Raw genomic sequence first — 12,156 nt, forward strand, 5'->3', positions numbered from 1 at the left:
GGAGGGGGTACGGGAGGGGAGGAGGCGGCAGGCAGGGAGAACTGGGCACGGAAGGCAAGGTCTGAGGCGGGCAGGGCGTTGTAGGAAGCGTTCCCTTCTTCACTGTTTCAGCCCAGGCCTGTGTCTCCACAGGGCCCCAGCCAGGGCTCTATGCCAGAGGCAGGAGCAGAACCGGAAGGAAAGGTTGGGCAGCCCACAGCCCGAGTGAGAGCAAAAGCGTGAAAACCACAGGCGGTGAAACCCTGGCAGCCCGCCCACACCCCCGGGGGATGAGGGAACACGCTCAGAGCTGCGCCCAGCCCCGCCGGCTCTGAGACGCCCGGGCTGCCAGTTGCCCCTTCAGCTCAGCGCCCTCCGCAGCCGTCGAGCTCCAACAGCCCGGGCCAAGGGCAGTGCTTCTCCACAAAGGCAGTGGGGCCACACAGGGTGGCTCATAGGCTGCGACAGGTCACTTAGCCCGTCTCAGCCTCTTTACCCATCGCAGGGAAGTGACGCCATCCCAGAGGATCACGGTGCTCCCCGAGTGCTCACCCCGGGGCCTGGCCCGCGGGCAGCGCTCGACCAGGGCACCTGCTAAGGGACCGCCCGGCTCCCAACCCCCCACCCCCCACCATCCTCACCTTCTGCTTTGTGCTGAGGGGCTGCGACTTCAGCTTCTCATCCTTGCTCTTGGAAATCCTCAGGAACTGTTTAAGGTCTCCCTGAAGAAAAACCCAGCATCTCTGTCAGGTCACAGCCCAGCCGGTGTTCCCCCCTGCCAAACCCAACCCCAGCGAGTGCTCACAGGGCGCCTGCCCCGGGGGGAGGGGGCGAGGACCCCTGACCTGAATGCCCGCCCCTCAGCCCAGACCCCTTCCCACGGGGAAAGTCCAGTGGCAACTAAAACTTATAGGAAGCGTCTCCTAGAACAGTGGTCCCCAAGCGTTTTGGCACTAGGGACCAGTTTCGTGGAAGACAAGCTTTTCCACAGACTGGGAGGGGATGGTTTCAGACTGATTCAAGCGCATTACATTTATCAGGCACACTTTATTTCTACCACAATTACATCAGCTCCACCTCAGATCATCAGGCATCAAATTCCAGAGGTTGGGGACCACTGTCCTAGAAGCTCCTGGTCAGAAAGGGAGGGGGACAGTCATCGCTGCCCTCGGGGGAGCCCTCAGACGGGCAGGAGAGGAAGCCCCTGCCCCGAGAACGCCAAGAGGAAAACACGGCCCCCGACCCTCGGTCTTCACAGACCCCAGACAGGAAAGCCTCGTCCTCTAGACCGAACTCAGACGGGGCCCTAGTGGCAGAAACATGTGCAAAGTGCTCGTAAGCCCTCGTTCATGGAAAGACGAGGGTCACTCCTCGCCCTTCCTGCACCTGAGCTGTAGAGTCTGCCACGCAGCCGTTTTTGAGGACCAAGGGGACTAGGCCCAGTGAGCCCGGGACTGCAGAGTGAGGGGCAGGGCCGGGCAGCCCCAGTGGGGAGAGAGAGAAGGCCGGTGGCTAAGCGAATGCTGTCCCTCCAGTGGCACCGGCTGCAGGGAAAGAAGGAAAGCTGGGTTCTCGTTATGTTTATTCTCAAGGGCTGACAGGCCCTGGGGAGTGAAAAATGACAAACCAAAGAAAACCAGAATCAGGGAAAAGGGCCTGGAAGGCGTCCCTGCTGTTGGGCTGAGGAAGAAGCTGGAAGGAAGCTGGGACCAAACCCCAGACAGGGGCCAGCAGATGGGAAAGGGGCTGAGGGTAAGGAAAGGCGGGGTTGGAACGGGGGACAGGGGGCTGACATCTCATGGTGGGGTGGCGACGCAGGCTCCAGCGGTGCCCCAGCCCCAGCCCCCAGGGTGCCCCCGGCTGCCTACCAGGTCCACATACTCCAGCACCATGTAGTGTGGCTCCGCCTCGCGGCACAGCCCCAGCAGCCGCACCACATTGGCGTGGTTCAGCTTCCCAAACATTTCGAACTCCCTCCGGAAGTCCAGCTGCTGCTGCTCGTCCCGGCTCTGCAGACTCTTCACGAGCACCAGGGTCTCAGGCGATCCTTCTTCCAAGCCCTGTGCCTTCGCCAGGAACACCTCCCCAAACTCGCTCTTGCCTGCAGGCATAGGACTGAGTCAGCCAGCCGAGGATGCCCCGACTTGGGAGGCACCTGGCCAGGGTCACACGCGGGGGCGTCTCTCTGCTCCCGCCCAGCTAGACCGGGCAGTGGCCCCGGCTCTGTGTGTAACTCCAAGTGAACCCCTTCCCCTTCTGCCCTGGGATTGGCAGTCTCTAACAGTGAAATAAAGGGGTCAGATTAACAGTACTTTCTAGAAGGTGGTCTGTATGAGAATTTTAGGTGATTCACCATTAACACGTCTTACTTCTATACTTTAAGCTATACTCATAAAACACAGATCCGTAACTTCCCACAGTTTTTCCTACAACTAAGCTTGTTGTTTTTGTTCGGTCACTCAGTCGTGTCTGACTCTTTGCGACCTCATGGACTGCAGTACGCCAGGCTTCCCTGTCCTTCACTATCTCCTAGAGTTTGCTCAGACTCATGTCCATCGAGTTGACAGAGCTCAGTTTTTTTTTAAAGGTGAGAGAAAGTCAATCTAAAGAAAACATCAAGTGACTAATACACAGGAATGACAAAAATCTCGGGGGTGGGATTTGGACAACGGGCACATGGGGGACGCACTGGACCCGGCCGCCCTGATGCTCCCTCCATTTCTGAGGTTCTGGGCTTCAGGGGCTCCAGAGACACCAGCCCCTGGTGCAGGTGCAGACAGACCTGGAGCCTGTAGTTAAATAGGGGGGTTGATGGAGGCCATGGCAACACACCCAGCGTGGTGATGGGCTGCAGGCTGGCCCGCGGGAAGTGCATCTTGTCGCTCGTGCTGTGGCGCTTGCTGGTGGCGGCGGAACCAGAGCCCAAGCTGGTCAAGGCCACCTCCTCCTGGATCTCGGCCGAGGGCTGTCCGTTCTGCAGAGGCCCGCCTGGGAAGAGGGGGAAAGGGGGAGTGAGGATGAGACTGGCCACCATGGGGACTGCAATTCTTTCTCACAGTCTCCCACTCCCAACAAATGGATCTAATACTAGTGATCTACACAATGTCCACACACAATCCGGTCAATGAATTGAAGGGGCTGGGGCGAGGGAGCCCAGCACCCCTTAGGGTCTGACCACTTATTGACATAGCCAATTACAACCTTTGAAAAGAGACGGCACAAGTCGCAGCTGAGTCACTGGTCCCTAGACAGCCTGGTGACATAAGGGTTTTTGCTTTCATAGGGTCTCCTAGGTGCAAAGCTGTAAACAGGCACAAAGGCTGTAAAAATCACAACAAGGGAAACTCCAGTCCTGCTCCTGAACCCCTAAAGTGAGAGGGGAGACCCAGCCGTGTCCATAGGGGGCTCCTGGTGGAGGAGAGGAAGGGCAGGAGGAGGGAAACAGACAGACAGAGCCCACCATCCCACCTGGGGAAACTCAAAGACTAGCAGAGGGAGAGACAAGATGTGCAAGGAAACACTAAAACATATGAGCCAGGCTGCTCAGAAGCGGAGGCCCTGGGAATTAGCCAGCTCCAGGGGGCGGGTGGAGGGGTGGGGGCTGGAAGTGAAAGTTGCTCAGTCGTGTCCGACTCTTGGTGGCCCCACAGACTATACAGTCCATGGAATTCTCCAGGCCAGAATACTGGAGTGGGTAGCCGTTCCCTTCTCCAGGGGATCTTCCCAACCCAGGTATCGAACTCAGGTCTCCCTCATTACAGGCAGATTCTTTACCAGCTGAGCCACCAGGGAAGCCCAAGAATATTGGAGCAGGTAGCCCATCCCTTCTCCAGGGATCTTCCTGACCCAGAAATCAAACTGGGGCCTCCTGCATTGCAGGTGGATTCTTCACCAGCTGAGCTACCAGGGAAGCCCTATACTGAAATTATGCCTGTGGTTTAGAACTGCAGGGAAAAGGCAGGGAAACACGGGAGGCTAGCCTGAGAATCCAATGAGGAAGACTTGAGCCAGGCTGCTCAGAAGCCGAGGCCCTGGGAATCAGCCAACATGGGGGCGGGGGGTGAGCGGAGGAAGGGGGTGGGTGCGGCTCGGCTTTGGCTCCAACTGCTGCACTTTCCTCCACGGCCACGGGAGGGCGCTCAGCACCTGTGCGCGACACCGCCTCCCTCTTCCAGGGCCCCTCACCGTTGAGGCACTCCATCTCCGGCTCCTCGCCCTCCGGCTGCTTCTGAAGCCGCTTGGCCTTGCAGCGCTTCTTGCAGTAGAACATGAGGCCCAGCACGGCGATGATGTAGGCCACAGCGGCGCCCACCGACAGCCCGATGGTCTGGATCATCTTGTAGGGGGGAGGGCTGCCTGGGCCCTCTGATTCCTCCAGCACCGGCTTGTCTGAGAGACACACAGACAGGTGTGGGCAGGGGCGACTAGGGCAAATGCAGCCCTACTGCTCTGCCGGCTCTCTCCACCCCACAGATTCAACAGCCTCCCAGACTACTTGATGCTCTGACCAAGCCGGAGCAACCTGGGAGGGTCACCCCCATCACTGGCTTCAACAAGGGCCAGTTCCTGGGGCCCCATTGAGGCCGGAGGGAGCTCTGCAGGATGTGAGTGATTTCCAGGCTGTTTCTGCACCCAGACACAAGCCTGGGACACACATCAGAAGCACACCACAGTCGGCCCCATCACAAACCCATGTCATTGTTAACAAGCATCCTTAGTGACTTGAAATCTTGAGTCAGGCCCTACAGAGCTGCACGTGGGAACTTCTGATTTATAACTCCAGCCATCACCCAGCACAGAGCCGGTTCAAGAAACACTTTTGCAGAAGGATCTTCTAGTCTACAGGCTTTCAGTGGCCTTGGGTCCCATGGAGAAAGAGGTGCCAGGTGGGAGAAAGGCCCAAGGGGGGAGGCCGTCCAGGATCCCCCAGTTGGCACACACCCAGTGGCTTCAACCAAGAGGCCACCACTTCACTTTACCCATTTAAAGTTCCATGGAAAACCCTGTCTAAAAACCAGTTTTGGGACTTCCCGGCTGGTTCAGGGGCTAAGACTCTGTACTCTCAAATGCAGGAGGCCCAGGTTCCCATTCCTGGTCATAGAACTCGGTCCCGCATGCTGCAACTAAGACTTGGAACAGCCAGATAAAGTAAACTACACATTAAAAATACATAAATATTTAGAAAACCAGTTCTGCTGCTGAACCAAAAAAGTTTGAAAGCCTCTTGCTCAAACCACTGTCATCTTAACAGAGAAAAAAAAGAGGAAATACCACCTGGAGGAGCACAGAGCTGGGGATCAGGAGAGGTCAGGCCCAAATCCCCAGTCCCAGGCCCTACTCAGGGCCTTACACCTTTCACCGTCTGGGTCGCCAGGGCAAAGGAACCACATGCTGCCGCATCCTCTCGCCACCCACCCAGGACCATGAGGACAGACCTGGGAGGAAGCATCTCAGGACAAAAGCACCCCCCACCACCACAGGCTCACACAGCCCGGCTGTGGAAAGTGTCAACAACAGCCCAGGTCAGGGCAAGGAACCTGAGACTGCCTTGTGGTGGCCCCGAGGAGGGGACCCAGATTCCCCGCCGCCATTGCAAAACACGGCTTCAGTGCCTTTTGTGTACAGGGCTGATGAGAACAAGGATGAGAAAGAAGTCGGGCACCCACTTCCCGTGCAGGACAGCCCCAAGGGCCCCATACCCACGACGTAGAGGGGGGCCTCCGTGTGCTTGATGTTGCAGCTGTTGCCCGCGATGCAGGTGTAGCGGCCCGAGTCCTCAGGGGCCACGTCGTGGATCACCAGGGAGCCGTTCTGGAAGATGTGCATCCTGCCGGGAGAGAAGCCCCAGCGTTGCCCACCTGGCTGGCCCCGGGAGCCTGAGCTGCAGGGCAGGCGGTGGGGTGGGGAGGCGGAGACGGCCTACCTGGGTCCGAGCTTGGTGGGGTCCAGGATGCGATCCTTGCCCTTCCACTGAATGAGCGGCTTGGGGTCCCCCTGGGCCTCACACCGCAGCAGGGCCGTGTGGCCCTGGTACACGGTCGTGCGCTCCGGCTCCACCTTGAAGGTGATGAACACTGGATGGGAAGAGCCCGGCGAGGGGCAGGGAGCAGTGAGCAATGGGGCTGGCGGGGTGCGGGCCGCAGCCCCGGCCCCACGCCCGGCACAGTCGCACCTGCCACGGTGAGCTGGACGTGGGCGCGGATCTGGCCCTGCAGCCCATTGGAGGCAATGCAGGTGTAGTTGCCAGCGTCGTCACGGGTCACCCGCGAGAAGTGCAAGGTCCCGGCGTTGTCTGTCACCCACTCTGGGAGGCTGCTCCCATCTGCAGGGGAAATGCGGGGGAATGATGGGCTGGACCAGAGTCCCATCACGGTCGGCAATGCCTTCAGTCACTCACCTGCACTCAAAAACATGCCATTGCTCCAGCCTACCCACAGACAAGGTCCAAACTCCTGAACCAGGGGTTGGGAGTCCCTGTTACTCACTTTTTCTAATTTTCCAGCCTCACCTCCTTCTACTGCCCTGTAGAAGTGCCCTTCCACTTCCACCAAACTGGACTTCTGGCTGGGCATGGAATTTGCCCTGTTCTCACCATCACTGCCTGTCACTGCCTACTCCTAGCACTGAGCCCTGCTCTTTGCCACTGTCCTGCCCATTCTGAGCCTCAGCCCCCACAGAACGCTCCCCCAGACACCTGAGCAGAGAGGGCCCACTTGCTTCTCAGAATTGACAACCTCACTCTCTTAATGGGAACGTAAAAGCCCTTTAAAAAACTATTTGGCCATTCACATCAAGGGTTGTAAAAATGTGCCTACCCTTTTATACATAATTATTCCATTTCTGGGAATCTTTCCCAAAGGAAATAAACCCAAATCCAGAAAAAAAACTTCGCCGTAAAGATGTTTACTGCGGCAATAAAAAAAAGACAGAGAGTGAGAGAAACAGTGAGAAGTAGAGAAAGGAAGCAAGGATGGCTAACAACGCAAATGTCAGACATTTAGGGAATATTTAAGTAAATTACAGTGAACCCAACTATTGGAATATTATTGTAACCATCAAAACCAATGGTCCAATGTTTATGTATAAAAACATGGGGAAATGCTTGATGATGTTAAGCTAAAAAAAGATAAAATTACATTCAGTTATCTGCATCGTCCATTTCTACAGTAAGCATGACTTACTCATGGAAGTATAGTAAGTGCAAATTAGATGTACAATAAAACTGCTATGTAAAAACAAAAAGATGTACATAGAAAATGGTACACACCCAGAGATGACTGATGGTGGGATTATGCATTATTGTCTCCCAAAGTTTTCTAAAGGATTACTTTTATGTTGGAAAGGATGACTATTTAGAAAAGGGAGGACTTCACGGCCCTGTCTGGACCAATCCAATCACTTGGTGCCTTGAATCATCCTATACGTCGTCTAACGCTGTAACCTGACCTCGTTTACGTCTGGCTTCCTTCTTCTAACTGGAGTATAAATCGGCCCCTACATTCCTTGTCTGTCCTACAGTACCAGGCACTCAGCTGGTCCTGAGACAGGCACATGTCTGACCAGTGGACTGCCTGTTCCACCCCCCCACCAAATGCCCACAGGGTACCCACCTGCCCGGACCCACTTAATAGTGGGCTTCTCTCGGCCCGTGGCTGAGCAGGGCACTGTGGCCTCCTTGTCAAACTCCATGCACTGCTGTGGCCGGGGTGGTGGTGTGAACTTGAGCTTTTCTGTTTCAGGAGAGGGAAAGGGAGGGCTTGAGGCGGCAGGCCTGAAGATCTTGGGCCCTGCGGCTCCCTCCCCAGTCCTCTCCTGCCCGTTGGGGCCAGGCGCCAGCTCACCCAGCACTTGGACGCGGGCCTGGGCCTCGATGGTGCCGGCTGGCGTACTGCTCACGCAGCGGTACCACGTTCCGTCGTACACCTCCACGCTGTTGATGCGCAGGGTCCCGTTCTTAAAGACCTCGAACCGCGAATCCTGCAGCACAGGAGATGAGCCCATGAGTGGGTCTCCACCTGCCCCCCACCAGCCTCTCCCTGGTACTGCCTCGGGGGAAAGCGCACTGGGCAGATGAGCACAGAGGACCCCATGGCCCCCCAGCAGCAACCCTCGTCCTCACCTCGGAGATGAGCATCTGGTTTCTGTACCAGATGACTGTGGGTTTGGGTGTGGCCTGAGTCAGGCAATGCAAATAGCCCGGCTTGCCCTCCTCCAGCTGGCTGTCCTGGGGCTTCTCCAGCCATGTGGGCACCGCTTAGAGGGACAAGGAGGAAACAGAAGGTTGATCAACACGTCCCCAAAACCCATGGATCCAATCCTAGGAAATTCTAATTACCCACCTCCCTCAGGCCCTGAGTTTAGAAACCCTGTCTGCTCCAGTGATAACTGCGTGACCCCTTAGTAAAGGCCCAGGTACCAGAACCTTCCTAACATTATCTTAGTTCAGAGCCACAATAAACCCCTGAAGTATGCATTTCTATATCCATTTTACAGATAAGACAGTGGTTCAAAGAAATATGATTTCTAATGCACGATAGAGGATTGAAAACTCTGGTCTGCATGACTCCAGAATCCTTGCTTTCTTATACCAGAACCCTCCAAGGCTCTGTCCTCGAATTTCTGTTGTTTTGGCTAAATACTTCCTGGAACAATGGCCAGTTCATGGCCTTCAATACTATCCAAGTAGATGAGTCCCAACCTAGAGCCTGGCTCCTGACCTCCCCCATGACCTTCACACCTGCAAATCCTATTGGCATCTCCAGCTGGATATCTAACAGGCACTTCAGGCTTTTACATGTGCAAAAGAGAATGCTTGATTTCTCCCCAAACCTGCTCGTCATAGTTTCCTCTCAGTAAACAGCACCGCTATCCAGCCAATTGCATAGGCCAAACACTTAGCTGACTTCTCTCTCTACGGCTTTCCCTACCACCCCACCCAATCACATTCATTCTACACAAACCCCATCTACCTCAGCTCTAAAATGTATCCCAGGACTTCCCTGGTGGTCCAGTGGCTAAGACTCTGTGCTCCCAATGCAGGGGGCCCAAGTCCAATCCCTGATGAGGGAACTAGATCCTACATGCCACAACAAAGCCTGAATATCTAGCGTGTCACAACTACCAGCCGGTACAGCCAAATAAATAAATATTTTAAGAAATAAAATGTAGGTCCTAAAAGAAGAAAAAAAACAAAAAGAAACAAAATGTATCTGAACGTCAGCACCTCTTGCCTCCACCACTAGCACCGCTGTTCAAGTCCCTTCAACATCCCCAAGATAATTACGGTCCTCTATTAACTGCTTTCCTGTTCAGAGTCTGGTCCCTAACAATCTAGTCTTCTTGGAACAGCCAGAATAACCTTTTGAAAATGCTGCACTCAGGCTCAGTTCCCGGAAGGACTTCTCATCCTCTGACTTGGTGGGGCAGACTGTGTGCAAAGATGCCTGTAAACAGTCCTCCCGTCCCTTGCATCTCTTTATAATGTGATGTCGCAGGTTTCAAAGCGGAATCTGGCTGAGATTCTAGATTTCCCAGCTCCCAGGATTGCTCCGTGGCACAACGCTATGCCTTCTCCAGATCGCAGTTGTGACACGCTAGGTAGTCAGTTCTTTGTAGAAATTTGGTGAGTATAACAATAAAGTAATTACTACCTATAACGTTGTCCGTATCACCTTTCCAATAAGGAAAAAAAAGTCTTTTTTATCTACTTCACTGATCTTTCCGACCATCCTGTAGGAGAGGTAATGCGTTATCAGCTCTATTTTAATAGATGAGGAAACTGAGCCCTAGCAAAGCAGGTAACTCTCTATCACGGTCACCCTGTGCACTGGAGACAGTGTGTGACCTGGGTCTCTAGAGCCCTGTCCGCTGCAGCCAGAGGACCACTTTCAGGGAGGGCTGTCACCCCAACCTCTGTGTCTGGCTCACCACCCTCTACTCCAATATCTCTGTCCAGCAGAGAAATGGTTCCCAGGCAAGCAGGGCTCAGAGCTGAGGGGGGACCTCAGGAGAGCTCCAGGGGTGACTCTGAGCATCATCACAGCCAGAGCCCAAGACTCCCTGGGACCTGGGCTCCTCCCGTCCTCGCCCTTCAGGGCACAGGTGCTTACTGGCCACCGTGATGTTGACGTCCTGTCGCCGCTGACCAGCCAAGTTGGCCGCATGGCAGGTGTAGACACCAGCATCGCTCTCAGCAGTGCTGGCAAACACCAGCTCGTGGCCCTGCTGGTAGACCCTGCCGTGGGCGGGCAGCCGGGCTCCTGCATGCTCCCACCACACACTGGGCTCCGGCAGACCCTGGGGGGGCGGGCAGGCCACACGCTCCTCGCTGCCGGCCGTGAACACCCGTGGCTCGAATGGTGGCATGTCTTCGATCTCTGTAGGGACGGGAGCAGACAGCCGGCTTACCATGGGATCCAGGACACCTGATGTTCTCCGTAGCCCGCTTCCCGCTCCCAGCACGAGCCATCCCCGGGACCCCTAGCACCTCCTCTTCCGACCCCAGGCATCTTCTTCCTCCCTCTGCCCTCCAAGCTGCTCTGAGTAGGAAACAGGAAGCCAAACCTCTACATGGGCAACAACACTGAAGGCAGCCCCTACCTCGGCATCCCAGACCCTCAGACTCACCTGCCAGGTGAAGTGTGGCCTCCAGGATGACGGGAGGGCCCCTCTGGCCCTGGCCTATGCAGCGGTAGACCCCCGCGTTGCGCGGCCGGACCTGGGTCAGCTGCAGGGACCCATTGGCAAACACTGTGGCTCTGCGGAGGTGCGGGGGGCTGCGGAGGGGAGAGACTGATGTTGGCAAGGAGTGGCCCAGGGGCCTCGCTCCAGAAGGGAGCTGATGGAACCCCGACCTGTGCAGGCCAGGTATGCAGGAAAGAATCGGCCAGGAACAGGGCAGAGAGAAGGAAGCCGGCACACCGTGCTGGTGCGTGCATGTGTGTGCATGTGCGTGCATGCATTTGTTCATGTGTGTGGGAGTGTGTATTTTAACTACAAGAGACACGGCTTTGGGGCAGCCAGGCCAGCAGCAGTGAGTGGGAGGAATCAAAGAGTTGACGTGCCTGTGGAGACGGGGGGCCACCTTTCCAGGGAGCCAAGATAAGCCTGCTGGTAGAGCAGAAGCTCCAGCATCAGAAGCCCCGCAGCTGTACCAGACAGACCACAGGTGACGTCCTCAGGGCTGCAGCCGAGTGGGATCCCCGCCCCCGGCCTGGGGAGCCACACCTCCAAGGACCACAGCCACACCTGGCACCACCAAGGTGCTCTCTGCTCTCTAGGGCCTGGATGAGGACAGAAGCGTCTCTGTGGGCCTGATACCTCCCAGAAATTTCTGGAAATGTTTGCTTCTTCCAAAAAGTGTGTGTGTGTGCGCCGCGTGTGTGTGTGTGTGTGTGTGAGGTGTATTTACCATCTGGGACCTTCTTGTCCACAATGTGATCACCCAGGTTCCCCGTGTCCCTCCACCCGAGTCGCTGACCCCCATCCCAGAAGACCCTATGGGCAGAAGTGGGGGAAGAACGAGTCACTGCAGGCTCACACAGTGTATCTGCGGGAAGTGGGAAAAGATGCCCTTCCTGGAGCTGTGTCCCTTTGTTGGGTTCACTTTGTAACAGGAAGACATTCTACTGCCATCTGCTGGAAAGCTGAGGTAATTCCACGCATAGAGCTAGGATACCTGTGGTAAGAACCTCACTCCCTTTAAGAGGGTCTTTAAGATCCTTTAAAGAACAACCTATAAAGAATCCACCTGCCAGTGCAGGAGACATAAGAGATGCGGGTTCAAACCCTGGGTTGGGAAGATCCCCTGGAGGAGAGTTCGGCAACCCACTCCAGTATTTTTGCCTGGAAAATTCCATAGACAGAGGAGCCTGGCGGGCTACAGTCCATAGTGTCGCAAAGAGTCGGACACGACTGAAATGACTGAGCATGTGTGCACACACAACTTTTAACGCCTTACCGGCTGCGGTTAGTGATGGCGGTCTCATCCTCAAAGACCCACTGCAGGCTCGGGGGCGGCTGGGCTGAGAACTGACAGTGGAACATGGCCTCCTCATTCCTTGCCACTACCACATCCTGGGGTGCCAGGACCACCCTGGCAAAGCTCTCATCTGGGGTGGGGGAGGCACGGACACGTGAGCGGGCGAGGCGGGCAGACCCCTCCCCCGCCCCCAGCTC

At 56.0% G+C, this 12,156-nt stretch overlaps 1 protein-coding gene across 3 annotated transcripts in view; it reads right to left on the reverse strand.

Annotated features, from left to right (window-relative positions):
• Positions 1 to 12,156, reverse strand: part of PTK7 (protein tyrosine kinase 7 (inactive)) — a 64,207-nt gene that overhangs the window by 10,724 nt on the left and 41,327 nt on the right. For all 3 annotated transcript variants that reach the window (XM_070361216.1, XM_070361217.1, XM_070361218.1), the window contains exons 5-17: positions 11,939 to 12,089; positions 10,606 to 10,754; positions 10,089 to 10,355; positions 8,099 to 8,232; positions 7,821 to 7,956; positions 7,590 to 7,709; positions 6,152 to 6,301; positions 5,903 to 6,053; positions 5,679 to 5,806; positions 4,165 to 4,368; positions 2,812 to 2,967; positions 1,848 to 2,080; positions 621 to 701 (exon numbers count right to left, since the gene is read on the reverse strand). In XM_070361216.1, coding sequence (XP_070217317.1) covers positions 621 to 701; positions 1,848 to 2,080; positions 2,812 to 2,967; positions 4,165 to 4,368; positions 5,679 to 5,806; positions 5,903 to 6,053; positions 6,152 to 6,301; positions 7,590 to 7,709; positions 7,821 to 7,956; positions 8,099 to 8,232; positions 10,089 to 10,355; positions 10,606 to 10,754; positions 11,939 to 12,089 — 2,060 coding nt within the window. The remainder of the gene's footprint in view (positions 1 to 620; positions 702 to 1,847; positions 2,081 to 2,811; positions 2,968 to 4,164; positions 4,369 to 5,678; positions 5,807 to 5,902; positions 6,054 to 6,151; positions 6,302 to 7,589; positions 7,710 to 7,820; positions 7,957 to 8,098; positions 8,233 to 10,088; positions 10,356 to 10,605; positions 10,755 to 11,938; positions 12,090 to 12,156) is intronic.

Source organism: Bos mutus, chromosome 23 (assembly GCF_027580195.1).
Source record: "Bos mutus isolate GX-2022 chromosome 23, NWIPB_WYAK_1.1, whole genome shotgun sequence".
NCBI classification, from domain to species: Eukaryota; Metazoa; Chordata; class Mammalia; order Artiodactyla; family Bovidae; genus Bos; species Bos mutus.